At 33.6% G+C, this 21,185-nt stretch overlaps 2 protein-coding genes across 2 annotated transcripts; one reads left to right on the forward strand and one right to left on the reverse strand.

Moving 5' to 3' along the window:
• Positions 1–10,987: 10,987 nt before the first annotated feature.
• On the forward strand, positions 10,988–13,780 carry LOC132624217 (uncharacterized). Its single transcript, XM_060339029.1, has 9 exons — positions 10,988–11,368; positions 11,526–11,851; positions 12,017–12,305; positions 12,416–12,586; positions 12,684–12,716; positions 12,817–12,927; positions 13,009–13,210; positions 13,310–13,402; positions 13,527–13,780. Exons 1-9 carry the CDS (start codon positions 10,988–10,990, stop codon positions 13,778–13,780), a joined length of 1,860 nt encoding a protein of 619 aa, XP_060195012.1.
• Positions 13,781–15,789: 2,009 nt separating this feature from the next.
• On the reverse strand, positions 15,790–19,135 carry LOC132624218 (uncharacterized). The gene is made up of 7 exons (XM_060339030.1): positions 18,843–19,135; positions 18,390–18,678; positions 18,130–18,277; positions 17,462–18,051; positions 16,916–17,303; positions 16,502–16,570; positions 15,790–15,887 (listed from the first exon to the last, which is right to left on the reverse strand). The coding sequence occupies exons 1-7, from the start codon at positions 19,133–19,135 to the stop codon at positions 15,790–15,792; spliced, it is 1,875 nt and encodes a 624-aa protein (XP_060195013.1).
• Between the last annotated feature and the right edge of the window lie 2,050 nt (positions 19,136–21,185).

Raw genomic sequence — 21,185 nt, forward strand, 5'->3', positions numbered from 1 at the left:
ATGACATGTAATAGCAAAAAAATCTAACTTGTTAAGACTAAAATCCAAATCGGCGATAAGAGAAACATTACAATTTAAAGAATTAAATACATGGTGCAAATAAAATCTATATTTTTTATACAAATCTATAACATCCGCTTTACAAGTACTTCTAGGAATTGTCACGACCCGACTAGGGGCCATGACGGGTACCCGGGGCTATCCACCGAGCACCACTCATTCTGCTACTTATCATACTGGTTAAACGTTCATTCATCAAATTCATACTCGAATCATAGGAAAATCGTTTTTCATTTGGAAACATAATTACCTTTATATACATAAGCCCTTCAGCTATCAAAATAATACACACATACATATATACATATATACGCTTATCAAAATCGTGAGACCATACTACCCACACATACGTATCTACAAGCCTCTACTGGAGTGCTAGACATAGGGACCGGACAAGACCCCGTTGTGCCCAAAATACATATACATAAAATGATAAATCAATAGCACCTCCGGAATAATGGAGTGCTTTCGACACTCTGCTTATCGACTTCTACAAATCTGGGTCTCCTCCGTGCTTACCTGTGGGCATGAACACAGTGTCCAAAGAAAACGGATGTCAGTACGAATATTGTACTGAGTATGTAAGGCATGAATAAAATAAACATATTAGAGAAATCATAGGACTTAAGATGAAGACATAACCCGCTTAACTTTTAAGAGAGGATACCTTTCATGCCTATATCATATACTACCACGGTACATGTATCATCATAGCTCATACATCGTCGTATCACACACACACACACATATATATATATATATCATCATAACACCGCATCCGCTCATACATATTAACGTTATCCGCATTCTGTCACGTAGTGGCTCGACAGTATCACCTACATATTTTCCGGGCTTTTCATACATACATCATATATATAATCATAGCATATACGTATTTATATCATATACTACCTGGCCAACCAAGGCTTCAGGGTTATTACTACCTGGCCCTACCAAGGCTTCAGGGTTATTGCTACCTGGCCCTACCAAGGCTTCAGGGTTATTTCTACCTGGCCCTACCAAGGCTTCAGGGTTATTGCTACCTGGCCCTACCAAGGCTTCAGGATTATTCGTACCCAACTGCAGAGGTGTGCGCGCTTTACATCAATATACATATATTCTACCCGGCCTTATAAGCTCGGGGTTTCATAATAGTCATACATAAGCACATAGATATATACATAGAAGCCCATAAATATCTTTAGCGTCATCACTATTATCATCGTCATCATTATCATCATCACTATCAACATCGTCATCAACATCATCACATATATCTCATAACTTATCATAGTCTTTCATAGAGCATACATTTGGATTTAAAGACAATCTATGAGAGTCGCATCGTATTCGTAGCACGAACTTCGTAATAATATCGCATAATAGCCTTTATAATCTCTAACGTAGGCTCATCGTTACCATCGTATCTATGGCACATCTCTTTCCTTAATCTCATATGGAACCCCTTATGAACATAGACTTGTAGCTTTTCGAAACATTGGTCATAGGACACGTATTAGAGCTTATAGACAACCTATAACAATGTCGGGGTGACATAAGGTCGAGAGCCCCCGATTCCATTATGGAGCATTCATAAGCATTATGCCTCACCTTGAAGGAATTAGCATATGAGGTGAGTGTAGTCAATGAACAACATCAATGGATCGTAATATGGATCATTAGCCTTATAGAACCATAATATTATAGGCCTTAGAATCTTTAGACTTAGACTCATCCTCATCATTATCGTATTCGTAACATACCTCTTATCTTATCCCATATGGCTATTCATAAACATAGGCTCTTAGTTTTCCGGAAGGTAGGAAATTCATGGAGAGGTAAGGAAAATACTATCATAGGAATCATATAAGGATCATCAGCTTCTTAGGAATATCATATCATGAGCTTTATGACTTCTAGACTTAGATTCATCATCGGTATCGTCGTATTCGTAACGAATCTCTTTTCTTTATCTCATATGAAGTTCTTTATATTCGTAGATTCTTAGTTCCCAATGTGTAGGAAAATCATAGAGAGATAGGAGGATTCATACCATAAGATTCATGCCTTAGAAAGAAAGGACTAGCCTTACATACCTCTTTCGTTTAACAATTTCCATCGCTTGGTTGTTCTCCTTCAATGCTCACATTTCTACCTTCAAGAGAATTCGCATTCACATTAGCTAATCGATTACATGAACGTGCTTACTAAAGCTAGAGAAAATTGGGCAGAATTTCCTTTGTTTATACAACCTTTCCCATATTGTATATCAACTCCCAAACATTCATAATAACGTTCACAATATCATAACCATCAATCGTCATTCATCTACATTACCCTCATTTCACAATTCCACTTCAATTCATCCATAATCATGGTCATAGTATACTAGTACGTTTTCTCACATATAATGCTTATCCCATGTCCTTAATATCATTTATAGCATAACCATATTACAACACATCAATAATCATGACTCAATTCAAGTTATCACTCAAAATGACACTATTCACTCTTTCATGACCCATTTTCCATATCCTTTTACAATCCAAGTGTTTCAACTTTCAAATACCTTAATTAAACATCATGTAAATACCATAAAACTTATCTTAAATGGTGTAGGAATGAACCTTGGGTGGAAACTCCTCACTTGAGCAAAACCCTAGTTTCACCTTCCCTTGGATTTCTTGTCTTGGATGAACTTTAATAAGTTTCTTACACTTGATTCACTTGGTTTGATGTAATTGATCACAAATACCCCTTGAATTCTTGTGGGAGAAGTGTAGAGAGATGTTTTAGAGAGAATGGGTGTGAAGGGAAATGAAATGAAATGAAATGAAATGAACTTGGTCCCTTATTAAATACACACAATTCTGTCCCGACCCATTTATACGGACACACATACGGTCCGTACAATTTATACGGTCTGTATGTGTGACCGTATAATGGTTCCAGTGAACACTGCCCATCTTGGCTAAATATACGGCCATACCTACGGTCCGTATCTTTTGTACAGTCCATATAATGGACCGTACAATCCACAGTTTTTCCGAAAATCATTTTCGTCGACTCGTTTGATCTCCAACCCGTATGGAACCTTCTTGACACTTGTTTATCACTTCATTAACAATCTAGGGGTCGTTATAACTCTTCTCCAAAGCATCATTAAGTCATCGTTAATTCGTTATTCATAAATCCTTTCCGATACATCTCGTATGTCTTGCCTCCTCTTGGCAACTTTCTTCTCTTACTTCGAACATCTTTGAAATCTCATTTAGAATCATTGAATGTTATTTCTTACTCATTAAAACATCACATACATCGCGCCCTTCGTCAGTCTATTCACTGTGCATGAACGGAAAATTTTCCGAGGTGTAATAGGAATACCCTTAAATAACAGATTATAACAACGTTGAATATAAGTAACAAACCCCAAAACCCAAGGAAAGGAAAATGGTAAACAATCATAAGCTACCATTTTAGCTATTTCTACACGCTCTTTTTTCTTGTCATACTTAAAATATTTACCGGTTCGTGAGTCTATCGTCATTTAAATACCCCCCACATTTGAACCCGTTTGCTCTCCCCAAACATCCATATGTTTAACTCTCATATGATTATTTAGTGTGCTCGTTCCACCATCCTTATCAGTTTGTTGCCTAAAAGCAAATACTTGTCCACATATGGTACATTTAGCTGTTTGGCTTTTCTTATTTTTAGTCATAAATTTTCAAATTTTAGCGGTTGGCTTACGAGTTCTAGGCGGTTGGCTTACGAGTATGTGATTGTGCATGACCTGTATCTCCTATGTGATTTTCGGAGACTTGTGTTTCATCATCATCATCATCATCATCAATTTCATTAAAAGTGTCGGTATAATGTTGTTGCATTGCCGCATGATCTAAAAGTGGATTATTTCCACTAACATCAATACCTAAATTAGGTGCTTCGTTCACAAATGTTTCCTCATTAAACCCACTCCTAATAATACCACTACTACCGGCACCACGTCTAAATCTCTTCGCCATTATTAAATAGAATTAATTTAAATCACACTCAAATAAATCACAAGAAAATAAATTGCAACAAATTAAATTGCTAGAATTAAATTGTGTAAATTAAATAGCGAAAAATAAAGATAGAGTTGGAACGAAGGTACCAAATTGCCGGACTAATTTCCAACAAAGTGAAGGCGGCTAGAATTGCAAATCCACCAAAGCTACTTCGGATTGTTGCAAAATCACCAACTCCACCAACAATATTATAATTGCAAAATTAATAATTGAAACTAGAATAAGATTTTATAATATTTAATTGAGAGAAATTTAAAGTGGCTAATTGTTGCAAAGTAATTATAATTGAGAGATTGAGAGAAAGAGAAGAGTGAATTGGTGTGGATTAAAATGAAAATGGAGAGGGGTTTATATAGGGGTGGGGGATGGGTTAAAGTACCAAAAAAAAGTTTGGGGGGCTTGGGGGGGCCAAAAGGGGAGTTTGGAATCGTTTGGCAACGACCATTTTTGCAAATGGACTGTTGGCCAACGGTCTAGCCCAATGTCCCAACGGCTTCATTTTAAAAGAAAAAAAAAATAATTCTGACCGGTTTAACCGGTCCGGTTCCGATTCCAAAAAAATCGAAACCGGACCGGTATATATTAAATGGTTGACCGGAACCGAGAACCGGTTTACCGGTTCCAGTTCCGATTTTACCGGTCCGGTTATCGGTTTGAACCGGTTAACCAAAACCGGTTGACAGGCTTAGTTGTCTGCCATTTCTTAATTGAAAAAGACCTTTGTTTAACAAGTTTCCTTTAATGAAATTATACGTAACATTAGCATTGGCATCAACATGCAATATACAATACAAATGGTGTAGGAGATGAAGTTTTATAAAATAAAAAATAAAAATGGTGTAGGAGATTGCAGAAACAAACAAGTCTGACCCACTTCCTACCACAAAATTCTTCCACCTATTACCTAATTCATAAAATATCTCTACGACTCTACCTGTCCATTGAAAGTTAGCTCACAGATTAGATATGCGAAAAATTATGATGCATGCATTGTTTATAAGGTAAAGGAAGTGATTGGTTCCTCATTTGGCGATTGGTATATTTAAACCCCTTTATAATTGTCATTCGTTATAACAACATTTCACTATAGCGGTCTGATTTTTTTCAAAATCAATTTTTTATGTTATATTTTACTTTTCTATAATAACATTCTGTCTATAACAGCAATGACATTCATTATAGCGATACACTCTTTATAAAATTACCTCTCTATAACAGTCACACTTAAATATTGTGTAATGATATTTATAAGAAATGTATTATCTATAAAATAAAATATTAAAATATCTATGATAATCATCATTTATGTCATGTACATAGTAAATTTCAAGTACGAATATCTAAAAATCTTCAATTATATTATTAAGCTCTTAGATAACTTCAAGGAAAGCTATTGAATTCCTTTTTACTAAAAGTTTGAAATCTTCGTCAGTTCAAACATTTTATTATTACTAAGAGACTGAAATTTATGAAACAATCTACAATTTTAGAATTCTTACATCAAACTTGAAAATTTAAATGCATATGTTCCTTAGATTTTAATTCTTTATCGGGATAGTATAACTAGTTATGGATTTCTTAGTAATTTATTAGTCTTTTTAATTTTTAATTAATGAAATATGAAATTCAATTGGGATTTTAAAATTAACAAGTATTTTTGGTTTCGTTTATACTAGCATAAAAAGTGTAAAAAAAAATGTGAATGAAGGATCCCACTGAATTAAATTGGTTCCATGAATCTAAGAAATGATGAGAATTCTTGATAAAAAAAAAAACTTTCGTATTTTTTTATAACAGTTAAATGAAATCTAAACATCAAATGCCAATATACATACATAGCAGCACCTCACTATAGCAGTCATGAAATTTTCGGACAAATGCTGTCATTATAGAGAGGTTTGACTGTACTTGTTTTGAGGTGCAATTGAGTAGGCCTTTGGCCATAAAAACTAAATATTTTTTATTTTATTTAGAATTTTTGAATTAGAGTTGAAGATGAGGTTGTGTTTGGTTATACTTTTTTGCAAATAATATTTGGTTGTTCCAATGTACTTTTTCTATAAAATTATAAAATATGATTTATATACCCAATTTCTAAACACTAGTAAAACCACTAAACTTGATTAATTTACCTGAAACATACAACCAAATTTGCTCTAAAAGAGTAATATCTCATAATGGATAGTCACGTAATATCATAAAAATTTAGTCCCATACATTTTTTTAAGTACAAAAAAAATAATTCACTAATTCAACATTTTTCATGGCACTTGGATAGATATGTCACAACTTGTTGTATAATCTAATCTCTTATATACCCTTTGGAACTTCGGATAATTTTAAAGTTACTAGATGGCCTATGCCCGTGCTGCGCACGGGCCCAACACTTCGGATTATAGTGTATCTATGTATATGTAGTTGTGTTTAAATAATATATATATATATATATATATTATAGTTTGTGCTCCGTATCTAAAATTTTATTTTATTTGTGTTTGCTACGAAAATTTATTAATACTTTTTAAAAGAGAAGACTTGTTTAAAAGAAAACTATTTTCCTCTCTTTGAGATAAAATAATAGCAATATTTAAGCATCAGTTGATATTTTCAATTTTAATTCGATTAATTTAAAAGTGTAAAATACTTATTATTTGTTATCAAATTTTGATTTGGATAATTCTAATTCACATTATTAAATTAATTGTACATGTTTGAAACGAAACAAAGTAGAAATTAATTTTCTATTTAAACGAAGAAATGCTATTTTTTAATTTTTAGTAAATATTTTCGGTTTAACTCATTTTACTTGTCATGTTGTCTTTTGCATGATTTTTTAAGGAAACGTGAATTAGAATTATAATTTGACTAATTTATCTTATTCATTATTTGATCATCATTTGATATTAATCTCTTTTCACATTTATTAGAGTAAGAATAAAAATAAAAAAGTAATTAAATTGTATCTTATTTTTTAAATATATATATATTTTAAGTATATTTATTTTAGTAAAAATAATAAATAAATGACATGGCGGAATAGCAATAAAAAAGTAGGACCGAACACGGACGACGATCTTGCCTCTGTAAACCGACTCTTCTATATAGTAGTAATAGTAAAGTAATACATATAATTTTTTTTATCAAATTTTGATTTGGATAATTCCAATTCAAATTATTATATTAATTTTACATGTTTAAGATGAAACGAAGTAGAAATTTGATTTTCTATTTAAATAAAGAACTTCTATTTTTTAATTTTTAGTAAATATTTTTTGTTTAACTCATTTTACTTGTCATGGTTTTTTTACACGATTTTTTTAAAGAAACGTCAATTAGAATTATAATTTCACTAATTTACCTTATTAATTATTTGATCTCCATTTAATATTATTTTTTCTTTTATGATATTAATCTCTTTTCACATTTATTAGAGTAAGGAAAAAATAAAAAAGTAATTAAATTCTATCTTATTTTAATATATAAGTATTTTAAGTATGTTGTTATACAATAATTTCATTTGCTCCCACTAATGGGTTGATACGCATGTGGCAATGAATCCATCATTATTGATTTAATTGTTTGATTTTCTAAGCATTTTTTTTTAACATTGTTTGTTTTTTTTAATATGGATTTTTTTAATATGGATTTTTTTAATATTGCTTGATTTTATTAATATTGGGTCCACTTTTGTTTCCCGTGAGTTTGAATGTGGTGGGTTCCACTTTTTTCTTCCCCCCTTTTTTTTAATACTGGTTGGTGTTTAATATGGGGCCATGAAGAACTTCTATTTTAAAATTTTTAGTAAATATTTTTTGTTTAACTCATTTTACTTGTCATGTTGTTTTTTACACGGTTTTTTAAGGAAACGTCAATTAGAATTATAATTTCACTAATTTACCTTATTAATTTTTTGATCTCCATTTAATATTATTTTTTCTTTTATGACATTAATCTCTTTTCACATTTATTAGAGTAAGGAAAAAATGAAAAAGTAATTAAATTCTATCTTATTTTAATATATAAGTATTTTAAGTATGTTGTTGTACAATAATTTCATTTGCTCCCACTAATGGGTTGATACGCATGTGGCAATGAGTCCATCATTATTGATTTAATTGTTTGATTTTCTAACCATTTGTTTTTTTAACATTGTTTGTTTTATTAATATGGGATTCACTTTTTTTTTTTAATATTGCTTGATTCTGTTAATATGGGGTCCACTTTTTTTTTCTCGTGAGTTTGGATGTGGTGAGTTCCATTTTGTTTTCTTCCTTTTTTTTATTGCTCGGTGTTATTTAGTATGGGGCCCACCCTTTTTTTTTAAGAGACAACGGACGATGAAACATGGGTGTAAACCCATGCTTTATATAGTTTCTTCTTTTATTTTTATTTTTATTTTTTATATTGCTTGGTGTTGTTTAGTCTGGGGCCCACCCTTTTGGACATTATTAGTTTGCACTATATTTATGCATATATATATATACTATGTTCAAAACACGATTGATATAACATTGTAATTTGTGCTCCGTATCTAAAACTTTATTATATTAGTGTTTGCTAAGAATACAAAGTCTGCACTTTTTTTTTTTGACATTGTTTATTTTTTTAATATGCGATTCACTTTTTTTTTTGTTTTATATATATTGCTTGATTTTGTCAATATGGGAAACTATGTTCAAAACACGATTAATATTACATTGTAGTTTGTGCTCCGTATTTAAAACTTTATTATATTAGTGTTTGCTACGAATACGCATGGTGTTTAATATGGGGCCCACAATTTTTATTTTAACATTGTTTATTTTTTTAATATGGGATTCATTTTTTTTTTTAATATTGCTTAATTTTGTTAATATGGGGTCCATTTTTTTTTCCCGTGAGTTTGGATGTGGTGGGTTCCAGTTTTTTTTTTTAATACTGGTTGGTGTTTAATATGGGGCTCACAATTTTTTTTAATATTAATTGTTGTTTAATATATATGGGGGCCCACAATTTTTTTTATTATTATTATGTGCCTGTTTAATATGGAGCCCAAAATATTTTTTTTTCACGGGGGGCCCCACAACGGACGACGAAAAGCACCCAACCGGTGCTTCTAATATAACTAGACGGCCTATGCTCGTGCTGCGCACGGGCCCAACACTTTGGATTATAATGCATCTATGTGTATGTAGTTGTCTTTGAATAGTGATTATATATATTTATATATAGAGAGAGAGAGTATATATTATGTTTAAAACATGATTAATATAACATTGTAGTTTGTGCTCCGCATCTAAAATTTTATTATATTAATGTTTGCTATGAATACAAAATCGGCAAATTTATTAATATTTTTTAAAAGAGAAGACTTGTTTAAAAGAAAACTATTTTCCTCTCTTTGAGATAAAACAATAGCAATATTTAAGCATACTTTCAATTTTAATTCGATTAATTTAAAGGTGTAAAATACTTATTATTTTTTATCAAATTTTGATTTGGATAATTCTAATTCAAATTATTAAATTAATTTTACATGTTTAAAACGAAACAAAGTAGAAATTGATTTTATATTTAAACGAAGAAATACTATTTTTTAATTTTTGGTAAATATTCTCGGTTTAGCTCATTTTACTTGTCATGTTGTCTTTTGTATTAAATTCTATCTTATTTTAAAATATAAATATTTTAAGTATATTTATTTTAGTGAACATAACAACTTGATTTTGTCAATATGGGATACTATGTTCAAAACACGATTAATATAACATTGTAGTTTGTACTCCGTATTTAAAACTTTATTATATTAGTGTTTGTTACGAATACGCATGGTGTTTAATATGGGGCCCACATTTTGTTTAACATTGTTTGTTTTTTAAATATGGGATTCACTTTTTTTTTCAATATTGCTTGATTTTGTTAATATGGGGTCCACTTTTTTTTTCCCGTGAGTTTGGATGTGGTGGGTTCCATTTTTTTTTGGGGAAAATAACATAGACTACCAACTTAAGACTCTTTATCACAAAATATAACGATACTTTTCCTTATTTACGGAACATAACGACAATTTACGAAACATGACGGATTTGGGCTTTAGTACTGTACCACGTTTTGGGCTTTAGTACCGCACCACGATTTTGGGCGATTTTGGGCTTTGGCATTTCATCTTAGCCCAACTGCGAATGCTTCTCTTCCTCCTCTGCAATATTCCCTCTCTACTCTTAACCCACCATCTCATACAAATTTTTTCTCTCTCTCTCTCTCTACTGTGTTTGCAATGTACATGTAAAGTGTGTGATTCTCCATTCCATTTTTCCTCTGTTTCGTTCCATTTCACCATTAGTAAAGGTAATCTAGGGTTTACAATTCCTTTAGTTTTGATCATATATTGTTGTGGTACTTTCAATTATATTTTCAATCATATATTGTTGTGTTAGTTTCGAATATCTATTGATGTGTTTCTATCTTCATTTCAATCAATTTCATCTTGTTCAGTCAATTTGGACGGTTTATTTAGGGTTTCTACTTTGTATTTCCAGTTTTTTTGTGTGCGCATGTGTGTGATTCTCCATTCCATTTTCCTCTATTTCGTTCCATTTCATGATTAGTAAAGGTAATCTAGGGTTCACAATTCCTTTAGTTTTGATCATATATTGTTGTGTTAATTTCAATCATATAGTTTCAATCATCTATTGTTGTGTTAGTTTCGAATATATATTGATGTGTTTCTATCTTCATTTCAATCAATTTCATCTTGTTCAGTCAATTTGAACGGTTTATTTAGGATTTCTACTTCGTATTTTCCAGGTGTTTTGAGTGCGCATCATTCTGTACCAACTTAAATTGTTGTGATTCCAGTCCCTTTTTTTGTGAAAATGAGTAAAAACAATTCGATAAATTCTCCTATGCGCAAAAGCCCTAGATTTTTGGGGCCCCCAACAAGCCCGAAAGTAGGGCCAATTCCAAACTTCAATTTACTCACTCAAACCCCGGTAAAAAAAGGAGGAAGGGAAAAGCAAGATTCTGATGATGAAGGATTGTTTGTTCAAAATGAAGTTAGGACGAAAGTTCTAAACGATCCATGTAATGTTGGTCCCACTATTGTTGAAATCAAATCAACCCCCCGGAATGATTCCAAAAGGAAGCGAAAAGAAACGTCAACTAGTAAGTCAAAAAAAGTCACTGACGACTCTGATTTCGAAGAAGAAACTGAGCATCCTGAAGCCAAAAAAAGTAAGGTTGAGAAAGGTGGTGCAGTAAAGAAGAAGAAAGTCTAGATATGTCATTGGATTCTTGAGTTTGGTGTATAAAATATGTATGGACTTTGGTATATCTCATATTTAGATGATTTGACTCGCTTTATAGTTATGTATGCTTTCATTTTTGTAACTATCTCTTATTTAATATATTCAGACACAGACTCATTGGTGTTCTTACACCAACGTGGAAGCCGCACTTGAAGTTAAGGACCGCCTTAACGACGCGCAATTGAAGCTGTTTAGGGAGTCCCCTTTTGGGTTATTTCTGGATTTGCCAAAGCTGAATGTTCAGCCACAGCTAATTCGATGCCTGATGTATGCTGAGACAGAGCATGATAGGGATGATATGTTTATCATCAATTTGAATGGGAAAGAGCTTCATTTCGGCATTAGAGAGTTTGCCATTGTGACTGGTTTAAAATGTGGCATGGACAGCGAATTTGTCTCGGACCCCGATTCCCCCAACAGACTGATGGATATGTACTTTAACGGACTAACCAAAGTGCCGAAAATGATTTGATTGAGCTTTTTCATCACAAAAAAAAAAAGGAAATTGGGGATGCTGATGCTTTTAAGATAGCAATACTTTATTTTATCAACACATTCTTATTCTCAACTGAGAGTAATAGAGCATTTGTTCCCAAGTTACACTTTGACTTGGTTGAAAGCGGATTATCCATGGGGAAATGATTGCTTCAAAGCGCTGTTGTCTTCAATCAGTCACAAGTTGGCGAATGATCCAACCTACTATAGGTTTGAGGGTTTTCCCTTGGCCATTCAAGTATGGTTTTATGAATGCTGCTCGAAGGTAGATCCTACGGTTGCGACCCGTATTGGAAACCACTTCCCTCGTATTTTTAATTGGCGAACAACTTCGCAAAGAGTCTACTTTTCCCATCTGAAGAAGGGGATGTTCAAAAAGTACAGCAATCAGGTAACAATACAAGCTAACTGATTGTCATACATTAATCATACACATTTCATTCATTCTTTTTTTTATACATGCTAACTGGTCAGCTTATACATTTTTTAAAATGTTGGTAGCTGGTTTTTACCAACATTCTCCCAACAGATGAGGAGAAGGTAGCTATCAACTTTATGGAGTTTCTAGAAGAGACAGCGGTCAAAGATGTGTTAGAACCACAGGATCCCACACAGTCGAGTCCCTCTGTACGTGGTTCTGAATTTGATGCGTTGAAGAAGGAAGTTGCAAATGTAAGCATGTGTTTTCACTAATTGCATTCATATTTTTTTTATGAAATAGTTGTATTTGTGGTTAAGACATTCATTAATGTTATTCTACATCTTTCAGGTCCGCAAAGATCTTAAATCATTTGAGAAAAAGGTTGACAAGTTTAATATAATTTTCAAAGTTCATAATTTTATTCTCATTGTAGTATATAGATTAGCTTAGGTTTCTTGTCATATTTTCCTTTTTATCCCAGGTCGGTGAACAGTTTGTTGACATGAAAGACTACATGGACAAGTCAATTATGAATTTACTTAAAGATCTAAAGTCCATGTTTGGCAGGCAAACTGAAACTCCTGAAGCTAAGGTTATTTATCAAAATTTGAGTTAATGTCTTTTGTATTATCCCTTTCTATCTAAATGTGTTTATACATATCTTAATAAACAGATGTCTGGCAGTGTTAAGGATGTTACAAAAGAACCAAAGACAAGCAACAAGAATGATGGACTTCAGCACAACCTATATTTTCATTTTGATGAACCGATAGGTGATTTTGACATTGGTGGGCAGGATGTAAGTGAGCAAATATCCAATCACATTGTAGTAGATGCATCTGCTTTGAAGAATGGGATTAATGCTTCTATTCCAGGTATAGTTTCCTCTATATTTTACACATTTTCAGACCCATGTGAATGTATGCAAAATGTAGAAAAATAAGAAAACTTACGCCTTTATGTGAAACATGAAGTTGGTGAGCAAGTTGGAGATGGTGAAGCATGTGATAAATATATAGTTGACCCAGACGAATTGAAGAGTCATCCTATTGATACTCTGATTTCAGGTAATGAGACCACTCAGTTTTCATTTTTACTATATGCATTAAACAAATATACATTTTACATGATAACATCTTAAATGATTTGGTTAAGATTTTGATATGAAATTTAAATGTTCACATTTTACAGAACATAATCTAGATGATGTGGTTGCTGGCATTGATAAGTTGGGTGCTTTGGGCAATTCTGCCACTAAGACCCCTACCCTTGATGATTTTGAAATGCCTCCATTTACCGAGTCTCAAATAGTAGCGATTGAAACCAAAGGTGGTGACATCGTTACACCTGAACAACAAGCAAGAAATAGAAATCCTGGACCGTATGGTAAATCACCATACACTGATTTTAGTTCAGGCGGCAGCAGCACAATCAATTGGCTTTGATGTTGACAATGATCTGATCACCGAATTTAAGGATTGGGTGAAATCGAAAATTTCTACAAGACATGGGAGGTCTGTATTGAACACATCAGCTATTTTGCAGAGAATTATTTATTTAACACATGTTATTCTACAATTTTAAAACATCTGTTATTTTGCAGGGAATCAGTGTTCTCTAAAAAGGCCAATAAGATTGTGAATCCTTTTAATATGGGAATTGATACAGTCGACAAAATGGAGTGGTTCCACACTATACTGACTACTGGAAAGTGTTGGCAAGACTCCGTACGTTGTCTTGAACCTATAAATTGTCTGACTATGATTTTTGACTTCCACAGTGTATGAAATATGTATTGAAACTAGTCTGAATATATTTTGCTTTAGGTCATTCATGTGTATATTTTGTTGGTCCTACGAGCTTTGTATTGTGGTTCGTCTCTTATGTGTGGGCTGACACTGTTTGAATAATTTAAAAATGTGATTCGGGTCTCATAGTTGATTGCTCTTTGTTAAAGATTGGTTTCTTCTTATTATGTGTGTAGACAAACATATGTATGGGATATGTATGTAATATGTATGGAATGTGGTTTTTACTTTTATGTCATCCAAGACAGTAGACAAACATATGTATGGAATGTGGTTTTTACTTTTATGTCATCCAAGACAGTAGACAAACATATGTATGGAATGTGGTTTTGTCTTTTATGTCGTCTAAGACAGTAGACAGACATATGTATGGAATGTGTATGTAATATGTATGGAATGTGATTTTTTCTTTTATGTCGTCTAAGACAGTAGACAGACATATGTATGGAATGTGTATGAAATGTGGTATCCTAAAATCTGATTCATAGTTTAATTGACATGTTTTCAGCAAGTTGATGTGATTATGTATTACCTGAGGAAAAAGGCCAAGTATGGGCCAAATAATCCAGTCAGATACGTAACGACTGATGTTTTTTTCAAGTCGTGGGTTGAGTTAATTTACAATCAGTTCAAGGATAACCATAATGATCATAGTCTGATCACTCCAGAACATGATGTCGCGCAAGTTATCCGTGGGTATAAGTTGCTTGCAAATATCGCTTGGGATAAAGTCGACTATGTGCTCATACCGATTAATGTAGGCCAGAAACATCATTGGGTGCTGGCTGTTTTATCTATACAAAGCAGGTGTCTTTATGTCTATGATTCACTCCCAGGAGGTGCAGCGCACACTCGTGCGGTTAGAGAAATTGTTCAAAAACTGGCAAAAATGATACCACTCTTCTTTAATAGTACTGGATTTTATGGCAAAAGGGATGACGTAGACTGGAAGAATAACATAGAATACATTGAGAAGGGTGTTTCTGATCCTTTGGATTATGTCTTCGTGGAGAATTTGCCAGAACAAGATCCGGAATCAAAGTACGTATATTTATTCTATGAAATATGGTCTTTTGCAATTTTTAACATCTGTTGATAGTTTTCATACATAAAAAATTCTTTTCTCATACATTCCATTATCATTTTCTTTTCAGTGATTGTGGAGTCTATGTATGTGCATTTGCTGAATATATCAGCCAAGGCATCTTGGAAATCCCAAAGGACGAGTTCGATCATCATCTTCACCGTAGTAGGTATGGTGCCCTACTGTGGGATTATGCAAGGCAAAAGCAGGATGCTGGAGCTATTAGTGAGTGTGAAGCCACTGGATTGGTTACCGGTAAATTAGGTGGGCCAAGAATTCGCAAGGAACCTGTCCCCCAGTGGGAAAATTACCGAGACCTAAACGAAAAGTGAAAAATTAGTTTTTAGAGTTACTAGTTTGTAGCGTTTGATGTAAAAACATAGTTTGTTGGTGACTTGGTATGATACATTTTGTCGGGATCTATCTTAAGTTTTTGCTTGTTTTGTTATGCAAATATTGTAACTCATCTTGCTATGAATCTTTCAGTGGTTATGATACATTTTGTTGGGATCCATCTTAAGTTTTTGCCTATTTTGTTATGCAAATATTGTAACTCATCTTGTTATGAATCTTTGAGTTTATTAATCATATTTGATACGTCTTTCATACAATTTGGTTTGAGAGGTGTTTTGAATCGTGTAGCTGCTCTTGCTTCAGGTTCTGCAGATTGTAAGAAATGCCAAATTGAAAATAATGTAATGTGAGCTCTGACATATTTAGGTGTCAAGCTTTGCGTGGGATCTCACAGCAAGACACCTTGTCTAAAAGTTATTTTACTTTAACTTATATAGACAGTAGTTTGACTAAAAGAAACTTGATGCATGACCACCCAACCAAAACAGATTATTTGGTTTAAATGATTAGAAGGAAAGAAAAGCAAGAAAACCAGAGTGCAGTTTATCCTAAATCAGAACAGCCCAAAACCTTCACCAGAACTGCCTGCATCTATTATAGATAAATGCGAAGGAACAACTTGAAATAAAAAAGAAGACATAAAACACCAACCTGACCCTACCCTCCCATCCAACAGTATACTAAAATGCAGAAGCAATTATGGGAACAGAGAAAGTAGTACATTAGGCTCCTCCTCTTTTCCTTGCATCATAAGGTCACTAAAAAGGAATCAAAAGGTCCCAATCATATTCTGCTAAAGGAACAGTAGCATATTCATGGGTCCAACAAAGGTATAAAAGCAGCCAAAAGGCAAAACACAAAAGGCCTTTCTGTGGTAAAACCCAATTCTATCAACATGAATACAAGGTAAAGCAACTGACCTGATTGGTGCTTATTAGATACAAGTGAAAGCCAGTGAGTCCACCAGCAAACCACAGGTAATGTGAGCTCTGACATATTTACCACAATACATCAGCCTGTTAAATACATTATTCATACAGTAACCATACATATTGCAGACAAACTATAAGATTTTATTATAGCCAACCAAAACCAAACACGTAATGTTGATAACCAAATTCATATCAACTTTTCAACATTATTATTATTAAAATTGTACTCAGTTTCTACTGTTACTAAAAAAAAAAAACAGAGTCAGTTTCTACTGTTACTAAAAAAGAAAAAAAACAGAGTTTCTACTGTCATTAAAAAAAATATCACCGCCATAACATTGTCGACTATTTAATTTCCCTTTGGAATATTGCTACAGGTCTTCTTATTGTGGCCTTCTGTACCACATCTGCTGCATGTCACTGTTGATTTCTTAAATTTCCCCTCGTGGAATGGTTTCATTCGTTTGGTAGCTGGTCTTCCTGGTGGTCTTTTACCATCTGGTGGCAACACAATCTCTTCCTTTACATGCCTCGGTATATCCCATGTACTTTCACATGGAAGAGGCACAACTGGTATTGCATATGTATCTAGGAAATTCTTATTGTTGTAGTAGGCAGAGGTATATTCCGCTCCATGTTGGTGCCTATACACTATAGCAGCCATAGCATGCCCGCAAGGTATCTCATCCAGTTGAAATCTTCCACAAGTACACGTCCTAGCTCGAAGACACACTGTGAACCTCCTAACACCATCAATCACTGTATGTAGAAATTCAGTGGAAGCTCGTACCTGCAATCAAAATTACATTTGTACAAGTAATTCAGAAATTATACACTAAACATACAACATATATACACATATTATAGAGTTTTCATACATATGACAGAAAAAAAAAAGGATATAAGTTAACAGAAGGATTATCTTACAGTCATACGGTGTGATAATACCCCATTCTTGTTGATAATTTCTTGATACTTTTTAGTAAGATCTGTGAATGTATTCTTTGCTTCTTCATTGTGCGTCGCATTCCATCTTTCAACCAATTCCCTCATGAAATCCAATAATTTTGCCACCGGCAATTCCCTAGCATTCACTGTAGCATTGTTTATAGATTCAGCTATGTTTGAAGTCTGTGTCCGTGTTCTTTTTACTGTTGCATGTATCCGTGTCCATTTATGATAACCAATCTCAAACAAGTATCTCCTCAGCTTCCTATCTATTTTGGTCACCCTTCCCATGCATTCGTTAAACTCTTGGAGGGTGTATGCCTTAGCCATTGCATAGTATAATTTCCTCATCTGCTCTTTGTTTCTGTGGCATTTCTTAATTAAATTGTTCCACAAATGCCAAATACAGGCATAATGAGGCAGCCCAGGGTACACTGCTGCACTCGCATTCCATATACTTTCATGCCTATCCGACACAAAGCACATGTTCTCCCTCTCACCAAAAGCATCCCTGAACCGCTCAAAGGACCATATCCAAGATGAATCATTTTCGGAATCAACTATACCATATGCAAGCGGCAGTAGACTACCTGTTTCCATACACAAATAATACAATCAGTTATAAACTTTAAAAAAAAAAAAAAAAAAAAAAAAACAAACAAACAAACCTCCTGGATCCAATGTACAAGCAATTAGCATAGTCCCATTGTAAGTTGATTTAAGATGGGTTCCATCAACCACCACTATAGGTTTGCAATACTCCCATCCTCTAATACAAGCTTCCAGTGCTATAAAGGTATACAAGACGGTCTTCCTCTGTTTTTTCCAATCTTACAACCGATCCCGGATATGTCTTCTGTAAAATATATAAGTAGGCTGGAATTTTACTGTACGAGTCGGTGGGATCCCCTCGTAACATAATCATTGCCTTTTGCTTCGCTCTATAAGCTTGCATGTAGGTCAATGTTACACCATGTTGTTTCCTCATGGCCCTAGATATATCCTTGGGTGTGTATATTGTTTTTGGATCTTCATACTTATCCATTATAATAATGCTGACGACATTGGAAGTTGCTTGACGTTGTTCATAAATTCTATCCTTTAACAAGCATGTGTGCACATCACAGAAATTCCTAATCTTGAAAAGCCTTGACTCATTTAGACTTGAGGCCTTTAAACACCATGAACAATTGTCACCAGGGCATACGAGATGATAGCTATTGATGAAGAAGTACACATCAGAAACATTGAAAAATATACATTTTTATACATACATCATACAATATTCATACACCCACATATATTATATATGTGATTTACATACATACATGCTTCATACATTTTTTATTTATCTACAATAAACAATAATATTTGTTCGTACCTTTTTGTACCAGACCTTTTCACCCGAAATTGAAACTGCTTCATAAAGGCATAGTGCCTCATAACTGCATTGAGTGTTTCTTTATCCTTGTAAATCTGTTTTTCCACAACAAATTCATGTCGAGGGTCGCTTATTATTTCAGTTTCACAACTATCCAACAACTCATTATGTTCACTTGAAGCCATATCAATCTGTTCAATAATATTTCCCATGTATGAAGATTGAATTTCTCGACCCCTGTTTATTGAACTGGAACTACTTTCACCATCATGATGGAATTCAATTCCCTCCATTTCACTATATTCCAATGTGATACATAAAGGAAACCTACTGAAGAAATCTTTGTACTCTTTTTTTTTATCTAAATATACCCAAACTGTTATATCTCGTGTTTTCACACGTTTGGAAAAATTCGATAAATAATGGATGCTAGAAATACGAGGTCAAATTTGATATTTTGTTGAACGTAGGAGTTATGCATGAAAGAATAGAGTCATGAAAGTGTGGGACAAGGTTAAGGGTAATTTTGGAATTTTGGAAATTAGTTTCGGGAATTACAAAACGTGGACTATAAGTCATTGGGCCAAAAATAATGGAATAGAATTTAAGGCCCAATGCACTTGGAGTGGCCGGCCATGGTATGGCCCAAGCCCAAAATGTGTATTAAATTTTCATGGGATTAATTAACTTGAGGCCTTGATCCAAGCCCAATTAATTAGTCATGTGCATGGTCATGTGACAATTAATATAAGATGCCTAAAGTCTTCATTATATGCATTAGAACATTCAAGAAAACTAAGTAAGAAAGAAGTCAAGAACAAGAGCAAAAACCAAGAGGGTTTCGGGTTTGGCTAGGGAAAATAGGTACCAAAAATCTTGTTCCAAAAATTCATGTCTTGTGGTTTTCCTACTAAGTCAAGGTTCCTTTGCATCTTGGTATAGTTGGTTTGGAGTGGGAAGCATTAGATTCCTCAAAGTGAACACAAGTTCAAGTGAAGAAGACTTGAAGAAAAGGTAAGAATTTCTACCTTTTTATTGTGTTATGAAGTTTTGATTGTGTTGTAGTATATAGAAATGTGTTGATTGTATGGAAAAATGGAAGTTTGCAATGTGGGTTTGGTATATGGCTTGTAGCCGTGTGTATATATATGTTGCATAGCCAAGTTGTGTTGAATTTATGTTATATTCTAGTTGTAATTGTGATGAAATGCATATGGGAATTGAAAGTTGGATGAATTTAGTTGATATGGAAAAATAAGCATATGGCCGTGTGGTATATGTGGCTTGGGAATGAAATGGATCAAGTTTGTTTAGTGTATTGGAGTGTTGTTGTAATGCTTGGCATGGAAATGAAGTTAGAATGATATAAGTTTGTATTGAATCGGAATGTAAACACTTATGTCGTTTTAGTATGATTTTCCGACATTAAGGAAATGAAGTTGTTTGGTTGTGAATTAAGATGATCATTGATGAATTTGGAAGTTGGAAACTTGTCATGAAGTTGTATGCCAAAGATTTGGTGTTTTGCATAAGTTATGATTTTGGCGGAAAGTTCTATATTATGTATATCGAGTGTATATCTTAAGGAAAATGATATGAAATGTCTCTAAATCTATATTGTGATGATCTTGAGTGATAATGGATGTGAAATCATGATGTTAGTCGAAAGTTTGGGTTGAATTGAAGATTATGTCAACTTGTGAGAAAAATGACTAGTTGAAGGATATTTGTGTTTTTAATGTTCATTGTTGATATTGATGTTGTCGTTTGGGTTGTTGTTGATGATTTCTAGCCGAGTTGAATTCTCGGGGTGCTATATGTATAGGGGAAGTGCTGCCGAAATTTCGGTAGACAAATATGCTTTAAGTTGGAATAATGGTATTCATAACTCACAATTGGTAAACTTGACCAATTGCAGTTTTTCGACGAAACGGGAAGTGAGTTTGGAAAGGCTTAAGGAGCGTGAAAGGTATGTAAAGCAACCCATATTCTTCCCTTGGCATGCCCCTAGTGTGTTAGGGTCGGATCCGGGCCTCGAAGGACCTCTTGGCCCTCGGAATCCGCAAGACAAAATTTCAGTTTTTCCTTCAGTAGAATTGAACCATTTTGATACGCTTTTTCTGAAATTATGCAATTTTGCTCTAAATGATTCAGAAAGTCATAGAATGTCGGTATAACCTTTTTAGGTGATACTATATGCTTAGAGGGCACAATTTGAACCCGCCGTCTTGTTTGTCCCAAGGCGGGCCCGCTATTTACGGTTTTGCCCCTAATATGCTAAAGCTTCCTTTTTAAGCGATTTTTGAAAGAAATGTTTTAATTACCCTACTAATCGCTTAACGA

Source organism: Lycium barbarum, chromosome 12 (genome assembly GCF_019175385.1).
Source record: "Lycium barbarum isolate Lr01 chromosome 12, ASM1917538v2, whole genome shotgun sequence".
Lineage (NCBI taxonomy): Eukaryota > Viridiplantae > Streptophyta > Magnoliopsida > Solanales > Solanaceae > Lycium > Lycium barbarum.